Source organism: Notamacropus eugenii, chromosome 5, assembly GCF_028372415.1.
Source record: "Notamacropus eugenii isolate mMacEug1 chromosome 5, mMacEug1.pri_v2, whole genome shotgun sequence".
NCBI lineage: Eukaryota > Metazoa > Chordata > Mammalia > Diprotodontia > Macropodidae > Notamacropus > Notamacropus eugenii.
The window spans coordinates 331,309,868-331,329,607 of NC_092876.1; the positions used below are offsets into that span (position 1 = coordinate 331,309,868).

General features: G+C 40.0%; 1 protein-coding gene across 2 annotated transcripts in view; it reads right to left on the reverse strand.

Moving 5' to 3' along the window:
- Window positions 1-396: 396 nt before the first annotated feature.
- The window catches only part of PCCB (propionyl-CoA carboxylase subunit beta), a 56,323-nt gene continuing 36,979 nt past the window's right edge, over window positions 397-19,740 (reverse strand). For both annotated transcript variants that reach the window (XM_072613589.1, XM_072613590.1), the window contains 6 exons: window positions 9,120-9,243; window positions 6,322-6,429; window positions 5,638-5,738; window positions 4,918-5,016; window positions 3,889-3,988; window positions 397-1,246 (listed from right to left, as the gene is read on the reverse strand). In XM_072613589.1, coding sequence (XP_072469690.1) covers window positions 1,125-1,246; window positions 3,889-3,988; window positions 4,918-5,016; window positions 5,638-5,738; window positions 6,322-6,429; window positions 9,120-9,243 — 654 coding nt within the window. In that variant the 3' untranslated portion in view covers window positions 397-1,124. The remainder of the gene's footprint in view (window positions 1,247-3,888; window positions 3,989-4,917; window positions 5,017-5,637; window positions 5,739-6,321; window positions 6,430-9,119; window positions 9,244-19,740) is intronic.

The following is a 19,740-nucleotide window of genomic DNA, read 5'->3' on the forward strand; positions in this document are numbered from 1 at the left end:
ACAAACATGATCACACCCTCCAACTATGGCCATTCTGGGCACCTCATCCCAACCTAGACCAAGTAGGGGTCCCAGTCGTGTGGGGGGAAAAACACTCTAAAAGACTAAAATCAAAATCGCTCTAAATGACTAGCTTCTTGGAGATATCTAATTGGCTTCTATAAAAATCACTTTAAACCTCTGTTTTAAAATCTCCACATTCTGTTTGAACGTGTTCTTCGAAATTATGTTCTGTCAGTTTGGAATTAGAATTGGAAAGGTTGTTTAAAGGGAAAAAGAAGGTACTTTACAGACTGAAGCAGCAAAGCCAGGCTGCAGAAGCAAGCAGAAGCTGAGGCAACAACAACAGAATGGAGATGTAAGAAAGCTACACAAAAACCCACCTTAGCATGGATATAAAGACTGGAGCACAATTTTTATTACATGTCGAGATCAAAATTAATCTGAATATAATAATTCTGGAAGAAAAGAAGTAAAAAAGGGATCATATTATTTGATACACAGATACTCACTACACAAAAAATTGTCCAGCAATCAAACTGCTTTGCAAAAAGGTATTGATTGGATGGATAGTCCCACAGTTTTTAATGAGATTTTATCTTATTTTCCCACAGTTTCTGAAATAGAAGCCAATAATTTCTTAGAAGTGAAACAGAAATCCAAAGTTTAATCTACTTGTTCTTTTTACCAGGCTTAGTTTTTTAAGCCCTAGTGTGGCACAAAATATTAGCTATATCAGATTTACTCTGCTAATGGTCAGTCACTGAAACATCAAGATTTCAGGATTAAAAACCTTAAGATCATTTCCAGGGAAGCACATATATCTGTGACTGGTTGATGGCAACACTGACTCCTGGTCTGCAAATGTCCACACGCAGCTCCTTTGTGGCCTGCCTTGAAAAAAATCATTTCTAGTTTTCTGAAGAAGTCAATGGCATAGCATGGAATGGCATATTAAGGCACACAAAGTATTCTTTTAGATTTAATAAATTTAGCAACTCCAACTTATACATGGCATTTAAGCCCAAATCCAGGTTTCGTTATTTCCAAAGCAAGAAATAGGAATGTCACATGTCCTCTCGTCATGAAATACCACACTGTCAATTCCTTCCTGTAGGATATGTTCACAGTGGAATGTTCGCGTGCTTCTTCCAGGGGTTGGACTGTGTTTTACTTGCTAACATATCTAGGTCATGGCAGATTCGGGCACGAGTTGTAGAAGGCTGGATGATGTCATCCACAAACCCTGTTTAAACACAGAAAAGGAAGCAGACGTTATTTTCATCCTAATTTAGTCCACGTACAGTGTGAAAGTCAGTAAAACAACTGAAATTATAAACAACCGAAAAACCCCTACCATTCTTGACACTTTACTACCATGCTTAGCTTAATTAACTCATGAAATTCTGTAGCCACCCTACAGTGATTGTGCAAACAGTCCAACATGGAGACAAGGGAAAGGGGAAGAAGGTCTTTGTCATTTTCAATACAGGATGGAAGTTCTCATACAATGCAAATGTGAGATGCCTGAAGGTCAGGCTGTAGGAAAAGTAGTAGGGTCTAGACCTACAGTAAATATTTACGGGTATAGAACACTCTCTGATAAACTATTAATACACCTTTTCTGAAAGTTCCAGAGTTCTGTAGCACATTGAGAGCTTATGTAACTAGGGGTAAATCACTCACTGGGCCTCAGTCTCCTCAACTTGAAAGGAGATGGCTGCCCTCAATGGCCTCTATAGTTCCTCCAACGACTATATTGATGATCTTATGCTGAGCCTGGTCTTTATTTTTTAGGCACTAAGGAACCATTCAAGGAGTATAAGCAGAGGCACAATCATACGTGCACATTAAGAATAGTCTAGCAATGACAGGAAAGATCCACAGGAGGATGGAGAGGAGAAGTGGGAGTTCTTAGGTTACCACAGTAGTCCAGGAGGGGACACCGAGGAACTATATACTCTTCCAGCAATGGAAGAGAGAAGGGATGGACTTGGGAAACATCACAGAGGTAGAATCTAAAGGACCTGACAACTGGAAATAGGAGAATGATGGAGGGGTTATGTGGAGGTTTCAAGCAAGATTCCTGGTGGCATCACTGACAGAAATGGGAAAGTCCACAGAAGGAGGAAATCTGGGTTGGGGGACAAACTTTGAAGCTTAGGAGATTATAGAGCAAAATCTGCAGAGCATCACTTTTGGGGGAGAAATAGTATTTTATTTTTTTCTAATTACATGTAAAGATAGTTTTCAAAATTCATTTTTATAAGATTTTTGAGTACCAAATTTTTCTCCCTCCCTCCCCCCTCCTCCTCCTCCTTCTATCTTCCCTCCCCAAGACAGGAAGCAATCTGATATAGGTTATACATGAACACTCACATCCATATTTCTACATTACTCGTGTTGTGAAAGAAGAAACAAAAAGTGGAAAGCCACAAAAAACAAAAAACAACAAAAAAAGTGAAAACTGTATGCTTTGAACTCCATTCAGACTCCATGTTTCTTTCTCTGGACGTGGATAGCATTTTCCATCATGAGTCTTTTGGAATTGTCTTGGACCACTGTGTTGCTGAGAAGAGCTAAGTCTATCACAGCTGATCATCACACGATGTTGCTGTAACTGTACAGTGTTTCCCTAATTCTGCTCACTTCACTCAGCATCAGTTCATGTAAGTCTTTCCAGATTTTTCTGAAATCTGCCTGTTCGTCATTTCTTACAGCACAACAGTCTTCCATTACATTCGTATACCACAACTTGATCAGCCATTCCCCAACTGATGGACATCCCCTCAATATCCAATTCTTTGTCATCACATAAAAAGCTACAGCTGCACTTTTGTAGTAGTAAAAAACCAGAAACAAGATGTTTCATTGACTGGAGGAATGGCCCGACAGATGCCATATATGAATATAATGGAATTTCCCTACACTGTACGCAAGAGGATCAGAGCTACACTGAAGGTCATTAGTCCAATCTCTCAATTTTATAGATGAGGAAACCAAGGCTGAAGAGGTTAACTGACCTGCCCAAAGTCACAAAGACAGTAGTTAGCAGAAAAGAGATTTAAAACCAGATCTGCAAGACTCCAAATTCAACTCTTTCTGCTCTACTTGTCTCCATATAACAATTATGAGAACTTCCAAGAAACACAGAAAGACTTGTATGATCTAACATGGAACCAAGAGAACAATATACAATGATAATGAATGAAATAGAAGAAATAGTACTTAACAATACAGAGATTCAAGACAAGGACCTACCTCCATATAGGGCCAACGATGAAATACGCTTTCCCCCCTCTTATTAGGGGGAGAGATGGTAGACTATGGGTATGGGATGTGGCATATGCCATCGTATGTGGTCAATGTGTCAGTTAGTTTTAATGTTTTTCTTTGTTATAAAGAAAGTTCTCTAGGGGTGGTTATTGGCAACTAATGGTGGTAGAAAAACAAAACTATCAATAAGATATTAATATAAAAAAAATTCTCAGAAAAAAAGGACAATTATAGGTTCATATATGGTGAGTGGTGCATCTGAAGCTATGGGAGTGATGATGAGATTGTCAAGGGATGGAATGTAGAGAGAGAAAAGGAAAAAGAGCGGAGGCCAAAACCTTGGGGAACCTTGAGTGACTGGAAAAAAAGACAAAGAAGCAGGGAAGGAATAGTCAGAGAAGTAGGAGGAGAACCAGGCAATGCAGCCAAAGGTGACTGAAGAATCCAAAAAGAAAGGGTGATCAGCAGCGTCAAAAACCTTGAAGGAGGAAACAGGACAGAGTGCCAGCCAATTTGGTGATTAGGACTAGGAAGACCTGGTTAAGAACAATTCAGGGAAGCAGGGAGAAAATTGGCCTCTGGGCTGGTCCACCTTAGAGAGACCTCTCTTACCTCTCACTGCAGCAGGAAAGGGGTTTGCAAACTTCTCCACATATTCTGCCTGGGCAGCTTCCACATTTTCTTTTCCTTTAAAGATGATCTCAACCGCACCCTACAACAGGACAGACAGTGACAGCAAAACACAATGATGGATTAAATGCCCACCAGAACTCCCGTAGGCCTTCAGTGAACCACAATTGGGCCTACTGTGCCATATGAAGTCCAATTTAAATTCTAATGGCATCCTTCCTAGTCTAGAAACCTCTCAAACAATACATACCTTTACCTATGGGGATTGTTTTGGCTTGTTATTTTTTTTAACAAGAGACTCTCCAGGATCCAGGATGGGTATCCAGGCATGAGTGAGGAATCTCTTCTGATAACCCGTAAGATCTAAAACTGGCTACAGGAAGTTAAGCAACACCATGAACTGAAGGTCAGCTCTATGTGAAACACTCACTGCTTCACATAGTGTGGAGAATTACAGAGCAAAGGAAGCTAAATTCCTTGACTTTGGGGGAGGGAGAGGGACATAGGGAGACAGAGAGAGAGAGAGAGAGAGAGAGAGAGAGAGAGAGAGAGAGAGAGAGAGAGAGACAGAGAGAGAGAGACAGAGACAGAGAGAGAGAAAGAGAGACAGAGAGAGACAGAAAGAGAGACAGAGAGAGACAGAGAGAGAGACAGAGAGACAGAGAGAGACAGAGAGACAAAGAGAAAGAGACAGAGAGAGAGAGACAGAGACAGAGAGACAGAGAGAGAGCAGAGAAAGGGAGAAAGAGAGAGGAAAGCAAGAGAGGGAATTCTCTTTTCCCATTTCCTTGTCCTACCCTTCTCCCCTCCAGACACTTTTATCAAGACTCCTGATGCTATGTATCATGTTTGATTTTTCTCATTAGAGTATAAGGGATGGTCCTTGAAGGGAGGGAAGATGTCCAGTATTTCCTCAGCTTCAGCAAGTTCTTCACATAAAGCTAACCATCTAGTGAATGTTCAGCAGTCACTTTTCGGATACATAAATCTAAGAAGGTTTGAGGTCCTGACCTTTGCCCCCATAACCGCAATCTCAGCCGTTGGCCAAGCATAATTGACATCGCCACGTAAGTGCTTGGAGCTCATCACATCGTAGGCCCCTCCATACGCCTAAAACAGAACATACAGAATATGGTAACCAAAACTGAAATACAGTATGTGCATTCCCGGGAATCCAGGAAACCAAGAAAGAACTCAGTAAAGTGTAAAGAAAGCTCACCCTGGTAATCAGTTACAACCCTAGTGTGCTAAAAATAACAAACCAACACTAACCTTCCTCAATTACATTTTTTTAGCTTCCCTTGCTTTGTCCAGCAGTTTTTTCCAGTTCCCTTTGAAAGATCTGAGTTTCGCCATACTTACTGGGGTATGTTTGCAGGATGGATCAATAATTTCATGGTGTTTTCCAGACAACAGATAGGTAAACCTCTGAGGAAGTCAGTTTGGTGCAGTAGAAAATGTAACGGATTTGGAGTCAAAGGACCTGGGTTTGAATCTCAGCTCTGACACTTAAAACCTATATGACTTTGGCCACGTCATTTTCCTTCACTGGACCTTAGTTTCTTCACTGGTAAAATGAAGCGATTGGATCAGATGGCTTCTGGGTCCCTCCCAGCTCCAAATTTATGACCCTATAATCTTACTCTCTTGATCAGCTCTTGATGTAACTGCTAAATCGGTCCTTGCTTATAGAGGGGCATTGATGAAATGAGGTGGTGTCTCTCATCTTACCTTTCGTGTGATTATAGTGATTTTGGGCACCGTTGCTTCTGCAAATGCATAAAGTAGTTTTGCCCCATGTCTGATGATTCCGCCGTACTCCTGAGTTGTACCTAAGACAAAAGGAAATTCAAAAACTCTCAAGCAACGAAGAGCTTCAAAACCAGAACAATGGGGGAGAGGCAGCTCCCACTCTAGTATCTTCCCCAAACATTTCCCCAAATGACAGAACTGTGCACGTTTCACAGCACCAACAAAAGTGAGCGCACACAGCTTATTCAGCCAATTTTTCTGGTTACTGATTTATTCCAGTCCCAAAAAATTACAGACAGACTGAGAATCTAAACTGTTCTTCTTCCCCTGTTGGCAAGGGTGGGATATTACGGGTGTGGATCACTACACAGAGCGTCAGACTCAATGGATACGTTGGTTAGGTTTATTGAAACACTTTTTATTCTTTCTTTTTTATCCTTTGTTGTGACAAACGGCTCACGTATTGCAGGGGATGAGGGAGGGCTATATTTGGAAAGAAAAACCAAAATATATAAATAACATTTTTAAAAATTAAAAGTCTAGTGTTTTTTATAAATAGATTTCCAAATAAAATACCTTTACCTAATAAGGGGGTAGGGTGTGGAAATGGGCCCAATGGAAACACCTCCCTATTGATTATTCCTGACCAAAGGCTACACCTACCAGGCAAAAAGCCAGGCACGTCAACAAAAGTGATCAGTGGTATGTTGAAAGCATCACAAAACCGCACAAAACGAGCACCTTTCACAGAAGAATTAATGTCCAAACACCCTAACGAAAGAAACAACGAATGCAATGATGTTAAGCAGGTATACCGAATTCTTTACATCTCAGTCCCTTAAAAATTCTTTGTCTTGGGCAATAACAAACAAATAGCAACTGTGCTTTGGGGTGCCACCATACTTATTTAAGTTTTATTTATGAGAACTGTTATTATCTCCTCCACTCCAATGCTACTCTGATGCTCCAGGAGGGTCCGAATGTTTCCCTGACACATGAATAAGTGCTCTGAGCACCAGCTTGGGTCTGCCTGGTGGCCAGCACTATCCAGTGAACAGCCTAGTTCTGTTAGAGAGGCTTATCCCAAGTGTGGAGAGGGAGTTTTCAGGCATGACAACTCACGAGGACTGCTTACTAGAGAATTTTACATCCGTAGTGGTGGAGGGAGCATCTAACACATGAAATCACTGATGCCTGAAATACTACAATATTTCATAGGGCGTAGGAATATTTTTATAAATCAGACAAATAGAATAATATATTGGAGACAAAGATTCACAGATTTGATTATACAAAGCTAAAAACGTTCTGCACAATAAAAAGTGTTATCTCTAAAATGAAAAAGAAATTCACTGGCAAAACAGCTGCAATAAATATATCAAATCAAGTCTGGATATCCAGAATCTATAAGGAATTGACACCTATCTATAGGCCTATGAAACAGGGTAAAAGAAATGAGTAGACAATTTTCAGAGGAGAAGACCAATATTCAAACTTATTAATAACAGAAAAATGCAAACCAAGGCACCATAAAGAGATCCCTTTATGTCCACTACAATGGTAAAAATATTTGTAAATTATACATTTGCAGGGGTGTATGGAAAAAGACAGGCTCAGCAAGGTGGTGAAGTGGATAGAGTGCTGGGCCCATAGTTGGGAAGACTGAGTTCACATCCAGCCTTAGATGCTTACTAGCTGTGTGACTCTGGGCAAGTCATTTACCCTCTATTTGTCTCAAAAAAGTATGCTACACATGAACAACTGAACAATAACAAGAGGAAAAGATACTGTACTGTACTGTACTATACTATGGGTGGGACATTAGACTGGTATGGCCATTTTAGATAACAATATGGCACTGTCAGTAACCAAACTGATTCTACCTGTTGACTTTGGATTCCATTGCTAGGACTTCATCCTAAAAATATAACAGAGAGAAAAGGAAAGACCTATATGTACAAAAACATGCAAAGCTGCATTATTTGCAAAAGCAAAGGAAGTGAAAATAAATTATATGTCCAATAACTCAGGAATAGTGAATAAGTATGACATTAATATAACTGAATATTACTGCATCATAAAAATAATGACCACAAAGGTCATGCACATGGAACACACTAAAGAGCAATAGTCATGATAATGCATGAAGCCAGACACTTAGGTTAAACCCAAAAAGACTTATAGATTTCCAAAGGGAAGGGAAAAGTCTTAATTGGGAAATCATGGGAACATAAAACCGAAAGACCTTATGAGTCATCTAATTCAACTCTTTCATGTGACAGATGAACAGCGAAGTCCCAGAAATCCTCAGTGATTTGTCCAAAGTCACATAATAGTACATACACGGCAGTGCCAGGATTCAGATCCTGTTCTCTTTCAACTCCCAGATCAGATTATACTTTAGGGGTAGAGTCAGGCTGCTGAAGGGAAAGCACTATGAACAACGCCACACTTGAGCAAGAACTGAAGAGGGGAGGTTTAGCAAGTCCTAAGCATATATGTAAACAGATTAAAGCTAGACCTAAAGAGGGGTTATAGATAGTGAAGAGGCTTATATTCTATTTTGCTTCTTTCTGTAGCTGTTTTAAAATTTAGGAAAGATGCACAGAAGGTCCACACCAGCTTTCCCATATAGGGATCAAGAAATGAAGGCATTAAGTAGCCTGAATCAGTCCTAGAATTGGGAAAAAGGATAAAGATTCTTAAGATGAGAAATGCTCATTGACCTAATGGTCTCATAGTCAAAAGTATGAAACAGCTTGATGATTTCCTGAACAAAGCTCTTGGCAACAGTTTTTAACAATGTAGTGCAAAGGCAAAAGAAGCATTTCAAAAAAGGAGGGTGAAGATGGCAGAACAGCCGGCCATGACTATTCATACAAATCCTATGAGACTTCTGCAGGAATTTTGTGCCAAAGGTGAGAAGCACAAGATTTGAGATGCAAACAAGCATGCAGGGCACAAAGGGGAGGGAAAATGGTCAAGGTGGTGACATAGGAAGGACCTAATGATCTGCTGAAGAGAGAACAAGGGAGGTTGTGGGGTTAGTGGGGCTCAACAAAAAGTTTCAATGATGTCCTTTCAAAACTGTTCAGGAGGACTATCCAATATCAGACAAGTTAGCACTCTTTATAGACATGGCCCACAGACCCATGCTAAATGGATAAGGAGGGGAATTTTTTTCAAATAATGAGGGGAATGGGAAAAGGTTGTCCATATGGTTTTTGGCTCTGTGCACTGGTTGTATGGACACACTCATAAGGAAATAAACATTTTAAAATGCAGCATAAACATGACAATATGTAGTCAGGTCAGAGTATGTGCAGATTATCTGAGCAGTGACTAAGGATAAGAGCAATATTTCATAGTTACATCATTCGTTACAGACGGGATCCATGTCTAGGATTTCACAGGATTCTCAAGTTCTATCTGAAAAGCAACCAGGGAGAAGAACCTCCTACCTGACGCCACTTTGGGCTGGTTGCCTACAATCCCAACAGTCTTTCCATTCATCCTTGCAAAGCCAATAATGATGTTCTTGGCATAACTGGGCATAATCTCGAAAAATTCTCTCTCATCAACAATCTGCAAAACGGAACGAGAACTACAGTCAGAAAGGAAAGACGAATACACATTTGTAGTTGTTGTTGTTTGTTGTTTGGTCATTCAGTCGTGACCTGATGGACCACACTGTCCATGGGGTTTTCTTGGCAAAGAGAACTGGAGAGGCTGGCATTTCCTTCTCCAGTGGATTAAGGCAAACAGAGTGAAGTGACTTGCCCAGGGTCATATAACTAGTAAGTATCTGAAGCCAGATTTAAAACCAGGTCTTCCTGAAGCCATACCCCCAGTATTTTATCCACTAAGCCACTTAGCTGCCTCCAACATTTAGAGATGCCACCTAGTAAATGCCTTGAGTCTCAATGAAATGTGTGTTCTATGATCCTCTGACATATTTTCATATACCCTGACTGATCCATGGTAGGTTGTGTATACCAGAAAGTGAAGAAGGTGGGCAAGGACCTCCATCACACTTCCAGACCCTTATCACTTCTTTCTTTGCTCTCTACCACTGGATCCACACCCAAATTCCTAGAGACTATTATCTAGAACAGTCATGAAATCTCAAAGATGATAGCACCTAAAAAAATGGTTAATTCATAACTGAGCAGGAATTATGTGACCTCAAACACCCCAGTCAAGTGATCAGCCAGTCTCTATGTGATGACTTCCATTGGTGGGGATCTCACTATTACCCAAAGCAGCCCATTACATGTTTGAACAGTTCTGTTTGTTAGAAAATTTTCCATATAATTTCTACCAAGTGCTCCTAAAATGAACCTGATACTCCTTTCATGTAATTAATGGCCTTGTAGATACTTAAAAGACAGCTCTCATATCCTTCCTAAATTTTTCCTAGTTAAACATTCCCAGTTCAGTAAGACGTAAGCTTCTTCAAAATACACAATATATTTTTTTTGTTTTGTCTTTGTGCCCCTAGCACCCACCACAGTACCTTGGACAGAGCAAGTACTTATCTAATAAATGTTTACTGAATGAGTTCCCAAACCTAATCTTCATATGATAGTATAGCTATGAGTCCCTTCATCATTTTGGGTTGGTTTTTTTATTTTTTGAGAATTGCTTATTCCTATTCTCTGATGATTTATCTATTGGGAAATAACTCTTGTTCTTATCTGTTGGAATCAGTTCACTATATATCCTGGATAGAAGACATTTGTCACAAAAACTTTGTGAAGACTGTTTCCCAGTTAACTATATCACCCATCAACTGGCTTTGTTTACACAGAAATTTAATTTTATTAAACAAAACTGTCCATCTTACCTCCTGTGATCCTCCCCTATCCATAGCTGTGAAAGGTTTTTCCTTTCTTGATTCTCTAATATGTTTATGATAAATTTAAGCCATGCATGCACTGGGAGCTTATGCTGATTTATAAACCCGAGTTATTTATCTTAACTTCTTTCAGTTTTCCCAGCAGTTTTTGTCAGAGTTCTTAATTCAAGTACATTAGACTACAGAATTGGTGTGGTTCTATACTGTTGCACACTTAATAAATTCTATTGACTTTTTAAATTTTTTTTAAACTAGTGCCTAAAAGTTCTGATGCGTTACTGCTTTGACATGTCATTTGAGATCTGGTACTGCTAGGCCCTCCTCCTTCCAAATTTTACTCATGATTTCCTTTGATATTCTTGATCTTTCATTCCTCCAGATAAATTTCATCATGACTTTGTCCAATTCTATAAAGTAACCTCTTGGTAGTTTGGCACACACTGTATTAAGTATATTAATTTAGACAGTATTATCAGTTTTATTATGCCGGCTCATTAGCAAAGAGTGTTTCTCCAGTCATTTAGATCTGTCTTTATTTCTGTAAAGTGTTTTGTAGTTGTATTCATATGGTTCGTTTTTGTCTGTAGAAAGACTCTCAAATATGACGTACGTTATGTAGTGATTTGGAATTGAATTTTACTTTACAACTTTGTTGAATTTATTGTTTCAATTAATGTTTAATTGTCTCTTTTGGTTTCTCTAGACAGATCATATCATTTGAAGAAAAGCAATGGTTTTGTTTCCTTTCTTTTTCTTGTCTTATTGCTAAAGTCAGCATTAGCATTTCTCTTGTTCAGTCATTTCAGTGGTGTGTGTGTGTGTGTGTGTGTGTGTGTGTGTCTGTGTGTGTCTGTGTGTCTGTGTCTGTGTGTGTAAGGTTAATGGGATATAACATCTTCCCCACCCATTAAGAGGCCTCACATGAAGCCCTGGCACAGAGCGAATTAGGTTCTGGGCCACACGGATTCCCACACCTTCCCAATTAAGTAATGATTTCCAAGCTTCTTAGCACTAAGTCAATCAAGTACCGAGTCTTTGATTAGAAACAGTAATATATTGTATTGCTTGGAGAGAAAGGTGTGGGCATACACAGAAACAGGAGGAGAGAAGAATTAAGCCTAGGGAACTTGTTGGCTGGGAGGCTTGATGGAGAGAAATGTGGGAGCTCCCTGGATTGGTGATGAATACCTTACTAAACCTTGCCTTCTGATATTCTAATAGCAATGTCCCAGATAAACATCTAGATTTTATCATGGAGGAGAGTTTATTATATTTTGTAAACCAACCATGGAGTTACACATGTATGTTCATAGCAGCTGCTATAGGTATCACATTGGCATTACAATGTGTGACCCCTTAAAACTCCATTTGGGGTTTTCTTGGCAAAGATACTGGAGTGGTTGGCCATTTAGTCCTCCAGCTCATTTTACAGATGAGGAAACTAAGACAAATAGGGTTAAGTGACTTACCCAGGGTCACACAGTTAGTAAGTGTTTGAGGCCAGATTTGAACTCGGATCTTTCTGACTCCAGGCCCAGTACTATATCTACTGTGCTCCCAAGCTGCCTCCAAGGCAAACAGAGATCAAGTGACTTGACCAAGGGTTACCATTTCTAGAAGTATATCAAATATTAATAGTGATAATGGGTATCCTTGCTTTTGTCGTTGTTCAATCATTCAGTCATGTCTGACTCTTCATAACCCCATGGAACATAGCACATCAATACTGACCATGGGATTTTCTTGGCAAATATACTGGAGTGGTTTGTCATTTCCTTCTTCAGTAGATTAAGGCAAATAGAGGTTAAGTGACTTGCCCAGGGTCACACAGCTAGTAAGTGTCTGAAACTGGATTTGAACTTAGCTCTTCCTGACTCCAGGCCAAGGGCTGCTCTATCCACTGAGCCATTTAATGGCTTTATCCTTGATTTTATTGGAAAAGTCTTCTCTAGTCTTTCTCTATTCCATATAATGCTGACTGCTGGTATTAGGTAGATATGCTTTACCATATTAAGGAATGGTTCACCTATTCTTATGCTTTGACTGTTTTCAACAGAATGAATGTTGAATTTTGCCTAAAGCTTTTTCAGGATCTACTTATTTAATTACATTTTTGAAAACTGATATTAATATGGCCTATTATGTTTATAGTTTTCCTTATGTTGAAGCAACCCTGCATTCCTGGCATAAATCCAATCTGATTATAGTTTAATATTTTAATATACTGTTATAGTCTCTTTGCTAATATTCTATTTAATATTATGTCAATATTCACTAGAGATCCTGTTCTATCATTTGTCTCCCAAGCATGAAGACACTATTTATAGCAGAGAAGGAGTCTGGTAGAATCCCTTCTTTTCCTATTTTTGTATAGTTAAAATCATATTGGAATTAACTGTCTGAACGTTTGACAGAATTTACTTACAAACCCATATAGCTTCTTCAAAAAATTTTTTTTCCTGATACAAGAATGTTTAAATAATCCGGTTCTTCTGTTAATCTGAGTATTTTTTAATTTTGTAAACGTTCATTTCATCTGAGTTATTAGTTTTGTTGGCATATAATTAAGCAAAAGTTTTCTATGAATTATTCTATTTCTCATTGTCATTTTTTAAAATGAAATTTTCTGATTTTTTCTTCAGATGCCAATTCTTCAGGATAAAATTATTTAACCTAATTAAGTTCTAAGCTTTTCTCAGAAGGCCCTTTATTGAATATATTTTTTATTGCACTATCAATAAAGGAAATATTTAATATGTATGATTTTTTGCATTTTATGAGATTTTTATACCTGAATACGTGGCCAATTTTTGTAAAGCTGTCATACACAGGTAAGAAATATGTATATACCTTTCTGTTCCCAATTAGTAGTCACCAGAGAACTATCTTACCCTACTTTTTTATAAAATCTACTCATGTCCTTAACTTCTTTATTGCTTAGCTTTCTGTTAGATTTGCCTAGGTCTGAAGGGGTTACATTGAGATCTTCTATTATAGTTTTCCTGTCTGTTTCTCTTTATAATTCAATTCATTTTTCTTTTAAATATTTTGATGTTATGCCATTTAGTGCTGATATTAAAAGTATTAATATTAGTTAGTTATCAATGGTGCCTTCAGGTATAGTTTCCCTGTTAAATCTCCTAACAGTGTCTATTTTTAATATTTCATTTTAGGGTCTCTTCCAAGTAATCACTGGTGAAGCATCTCTCTATTTTCATTTTGCCTTATGGTTTTAACAGATCTGGACAATTTTTGTTTATGATTTAATATATAATCAAGGTTTTTATTCCATCATGATTTTTTAGGAAGTTTGATGATTCTCAGATTTTCTCTCCTTACTCAAGTTTTCAATGTCATATGTTTTTGATAATATATACTTTATGTACTTTTCTGGGGCCCCTGCTCCAATTTTTTGATTTTGTTTTAATGTTCATGTTTTCACATAGTCAACAGAACTTTCTGTTTGGTCTTTTCTAATTTATAAGATGTCCAATTCTTGGGTATGGTTTCCTATATTCTAGTCTAAGATATTTATTATACTTCTTAGTCTTTCTTCCCTAGCTCTCATTTCACTTAATATTACGTTTTATATCACAAGCTCTATTTTATTTCAGGTAGTCTTATCATGCTGGGGTCCAAGTCATTCTTTTCTTTGAGGATCTACTTGGACTAGTCCTAGTAGCTAGTAACTAGATGGGTAATTGATAGAGCTTTGGACCTGGAGTCAAGATTTGAATTCTAAAATGGCCTCAAGACACTTATTAGCTGTGTGACCTTGAAGGCACTTAAGTTTGTTCTGCCTTAGTTTCTTCAACTGAAAAATGGGGATATTAATAGTGTCTACCTCACAGAATTGTGGTGAGGATCAAACGAGGTAATATTTGTCAAGTACTTAGTACAATGCTTGTACTAGGCATGTAGTAAGCACTTAATAAATGCTTGTTTTCTTTTCCTCATTCTGGGTTTACCTACTTGGATTCTCTCAAATCATAGTATTTCTTCACTATGATCAGTACCTTCTTCTGCTTACTCAGGTTCTACACTGGAGCTTTATACTTGGGTCAGACTCTGTTCCCTCCCATATTCCTGCATGGTATAGGCTGGTCTTTCCTGGTCCTTGATGTGGTGGCTACATTACCCCCATTTTCAGAAATTCCGGGGTTGTGGCCTTAGCTTCTCTGTCTCCTTCTCCTTGTCATAAAGTCAAAATTGGCCTTGCCTTGCGCTATGACCTTAAAATGCCCCAACCAGACAGTGTTATTTGGTTCACTAGCTGCTTTGATTCTCAGATGCTGGCCTGATCTTCTGTCCTGTGGTTCGCCCAGCTGCTCATCTGGCTCCGTCTCCTGTGGTGGTTCAGGTGGGCGCTGCCTGGTGCTGGTCCCACTCTGCCTCCTGCTGTGGGTCCTGATTGCTCACACATCCTTCTGTCTACCCTATCTCAAAGCTGTCACAGACACTTAGCAGCAAGTGCTCTGTGGTTTCCATTATTGTTGTTTTTTCTGATCCATTTTTAGAGCTTTCCTGGGATCTCTGAAGGGCATCTGAACTGTCATCTTAGCCAGAAAAATACAAATGACGCACTTTAACTCTTAGTCCACTCAAAAAGTTCTTGCTGAGTTCCTAAGTGCTATCCGTTATGAAAGATCCAAAACAAACTACACATCCTCTCCACCCAAAGGGAGCTTTCAGTTCCATGAGGGAAATGAAACAAAAGTAAACATGATACAGGGAAGTTATGAAATGAAGGACCTAATTTGGTTTGACTTTACATTAATCCTTATAAGTTGTATGTAAGACAAGAACAGATAAAGCTGTTCTAAGAACCTACCAAAAGGTTTAGGAGCTGAATGCTCCCTATTTGAAGGAAAGGAAAAAAGGCAGCATAAGTCTAAGTCTGAAAAAGAACTCATCTTAATGACTCAGTTCCTCCTCCCTCACTTACCATGCTTAATTAGTTTTCAAGTCTTATTGATTACACCTCCACAGTCAAGTCAAGTCAACGAGCACTTACTAATGTGCCTCCTACGCGCCAGGTCCTATACTAAGCCCTGAGGATACAAAAGCAAAAAAAACCCCTTCTCTCAAGGACTCACAGTCTAACAGGGGAGATAACATGCAAATACACCGTATACAAACAGGATCAATACAGGATAAAATGGAGGTAATCTCAGAAGGAAGAGGAATTGCATTAAGAAATGAGCATTAAAGGGGGCTAGAAACGTTTTCTTTCAGAAGGTGAGATTTTTTCTGGGACCTGAAGGAAATCAGGGAAATCAGGAGACAGAAATAAAGAAGAAGAGCATTCCAGGCCTGGGAGACAGAATCAAGAGATGGAGTATCGTGTTCAAGGATCTGTGAGGAGGCCATTGTCACAGGATTTCAAAGTACATGAGGGGAAGTAAGGGTAAGGAAGACTGGAAAGGTAGAAAGGGACCAGGTTATTAAGGGCTTGAAAAGTCAAAGTTTTGATAAATTTGATAAAGTAATAGGCTTTCACTGGAGCTTACTGAATGGCAGGGACATGTGGTCAGATCAACCCTAGGAGGATCATTTTGACAACTGAGTGGGTGGACTGGAATGGTGAGAGGCGTGAGGCAAGGAGACCAACCAGAAGGCTACTGTGAGGCCTTGTACCAAGGTGGTGGCAGGGTGCTTCTTTCTTCTTCTGTCCACTCACTTAGCCAATGCTCAAATTCAAGCCCTTGGCTCTAGATACAAGAGCCTCCAAAGCAGCTTTTCTGTGCCAATCTATGCCCTCTCCAATTCATCTTCCACACAGATGCAAAATAATCTTCCTAAAGCAAGAATATCACCATGTCACTTCCCGTTTGAAAGTCTTCACTGACTTCCTATTGTCTCTCAGATAAAATTAAAATTCTTTAGCCTACCGTTAAGTGTTCCACAATTTGACACCAAAATGATCTCCCCAACTTATCTCACACTACTCCACTTCACACACTCTAGCTTGCATGGATATTCTGATGACACTCCAAAGTCATTGTCAAAAATTCAATTTATCTTCCTCTATCAGTTCTCACTTTTTTCTCAACTGCTCTTAGTAAAACCATTGTCTTGTGTGAGTCAAAATCTTGAATTCACTTTTGATTACTCACTCTTTAGCTTCTATATCTAATAGGCCACCAACCTGGCCAATTCATAAGATAAAAACATAGATTTACAGCTAGAAGAAACCCTAGAGAACACTGAGTATAATCTCATTGTTCAGATGAAGAACCTTAGGCCCTAAGAGATGTGTGACTGGCAAAGGGGTGAGACAGCTACCGTCTGTGGAGGGATATGAACCCAGGCTTTCCTGATGCTGAGTTTCTCTACCACACCACACTGCTTCAGCTAGATCGCTGTCTTTCCTCCACCTCAATGCCCATTCTTTCTGGAACTACAACAGGTCATTGAGGGCAGGTCCTGCTCACCTCATACCAAAACTGTTACAAAAGACACTGAACTCCTTTCATCTCTCTAATTCCTCCCACTTTAAATCCATGATACACAATGTACCAATAATCTTATAAATGATGGCTTGGATTGACATTGTTCCTCCATCCAGAAACCTACTGCCTACCACATCATGCTACAACATACTGAAATATACCAATGTAACATACCAACATGGACTGTGCATTTCAATACTATCTACACTTAGTACATATATTTAGTACTATGTTTATACTGTGAGTTTATTATATGTTTAGTACTATACATTTGTACTACACATTAATATATGAAAATACAATTACAGGGGGGCGGAGCCAAGATGATGGAGTAGAAAGACACAAATACACATAGCTCCGAACCCACAACCCACAGAACTGCTACAGGGGAGTAACTCACGGCGAATTCTGCACCCAGAGGCCACGGAATATTGGAGCGAGGGAGATTTCTGTTCCGGAGGGACCTGCAAACCTCTCGCGGGGGGGTCCTTCGCGCTGCGGACTGGGCGCCGGGACTGGGAGCTGAGGGCAGCCCTGACGCGGCTGCGGCACTGAGAGGAAAAGATCCTAGCGGGCTTCAGGGACGGGATCTCCAGCGGCCACGCGGGTCCCTCCACCCACAGAGGGACCTGCAAACCTCTCACAAAAGGTCCGTCATGCTGCAGACGCAGAGCCTAGCCCAGCCCAGACCTGCTGCGGCCACGGCACCAAGAGAAACAGACCCAAGCAGGCTTCAGGGACAGAATCTCCAGCAGCCACACAAGTCGCTCCGCCCACAGGTGACGGGGGTCGGTGAGAGAGTCTCTTTGGCGGCTCGAGAGGGGAGTGGGGTGCCCCCATGATTCGGGCCCTCCTCCCGGGAGGTTGAAGCTGAGAGGCGGCTGCAGACAGGGGCTCCCCAAGCAGGCGGGAGCCTGAATCCATTGTGGAAGGTCTGTGCATAAACCCCCTGAGGGAACTGAGCCTGAGAGGCGGCCCTGCCCCAGACCTGACCACCTGAACATAATCTCATACTGAATAGCAACCCTGCCCCCGCCAAAAGCCCTAAGGCTAGAAGCAGCATTTGAATCTCAGTCCCCAAACGCTGGCTGGGAGGATCAGGAGGCGAGGTGGGTGTGACGAGAATATTCAGAGGTCAAGTCACTGGCTGGGAAAATGCTCAGAAAAGGGAAAAGAAATAAGACTATTGAAGGCTACTTTCTTGGAGAACAGGCATTTCCTCCCTTCCTTTCTGATGAGGAAGAACAATGCTTACCATCAGGCAAAGACACAGAAATCAAGGCTTCTGTGTCCCAGCCCACCCAATGGGCTCAGGCCATGGAAGAGCTCAAAAAGAATTTTGAAAATCAAGTTAGAGAGGTGGAGGAAAAACTGGGAAGAGAAATGAGAGAGATGAAAGAAAAGCATGAAAAGCAGATCAGCTCCCTGCTAAAGGAGACCCAAAAAAATGTTGAAGAAATTAACACCTTGAAAACTAGCCTAACTCAATTGGCAAAAGAGGCTCAAAAAGCCAATGAGGAGAAGAATGCTTTCAAAAGCAGAATTAGCCAAATGGAAAAGGAGATTCAAAAGCTCACTGAAAACTAGAATGGCACAGATGGAGGCTAAGGACTTTGTGAGAAAGCATGATATCACAGAACAAAGAGAGAAGAATGGAAAAATGGAAGATAATGTGAAATATCTCATTGGAAAAACAACTGACCTGGAAAATAGATCCAGGAGAGACAATTTAAAAATTTTGGGACTACCTGAAAGCCATGATCAAAAGAAGAGCCTAGACATCATCTTCCATGAAATTATCAAGGAAAACTGCCCTGAGATTCTAGAACCAGAGGGCAAAATAAATATTCAAGGAATCTACAGAACACCGCCTGAAAGAGATCCAAAAAGAGAAACTCCTAGGAACATTGTGGCCAAATTCCAGAGTTCCCAGGTCAAGGAGAAAATATTGCAAGCAGCTAGAAAGAAACAATTCAAGTATTGTGGAAATACAATCAGGATAACACAGGATCTAGCAGCCTCAACATTAAGGGATTGAAGGGCATGGAATAGGATATTCCAGAAGTCAAAGGAACTAGGACTAAAACCAAGAATCACCTACCCAGCAAAACTGAGTATAATACTTCAGGGGAAAAAATGGTCTTTCAATGAAATAGAGGATTTTCAAGCATTCTTGATGAAAAGACCAGAGCTGAAAAGAAAATTTGACTTTCAAACACAAGAATGAAGAGAAGCATGAAAAGGTGAACAGCAAAGAGAAGTCATAAGGGACTTACTAAAGTTGAACTGTTTACATTCCTACATGGAAAGACAATATTTGTAACTCTTGAAACATTTCAGTATCTGGGTACTGGGTGGGAGTACACACACACACATGCACACACGCACACACACATAGAGGCAGAGTGCACAGAGTGAATTGAAGAGGATGGGATCATATCTTAATAAAAAAAAAATGAAATCAAGCAGTGAGAGAGAAATATATTGGGAGGAGAAAGGGAGAAATGGAATGGGGCAAATTATCTCTCATAAACGAGGCAAGCAAAAGACTCATTAGTGGAGGGATAAAGAGGGGAGGTGAGAGAAAAACATGAAGTCTACTCTCATCACATTCCACTAAAGGAAAGAATAAAATGCACACTCATTTTGGTAGGAAAACCTATCTCACAATACAGGAAAGTGGGGGACAAGGAGACAAGCAGGGTGGGGGGGATGACAGAAGGGAGGGCAAGGGGAGGAGAATGCAATTCGAGGTTGACACTCATGGGGAGG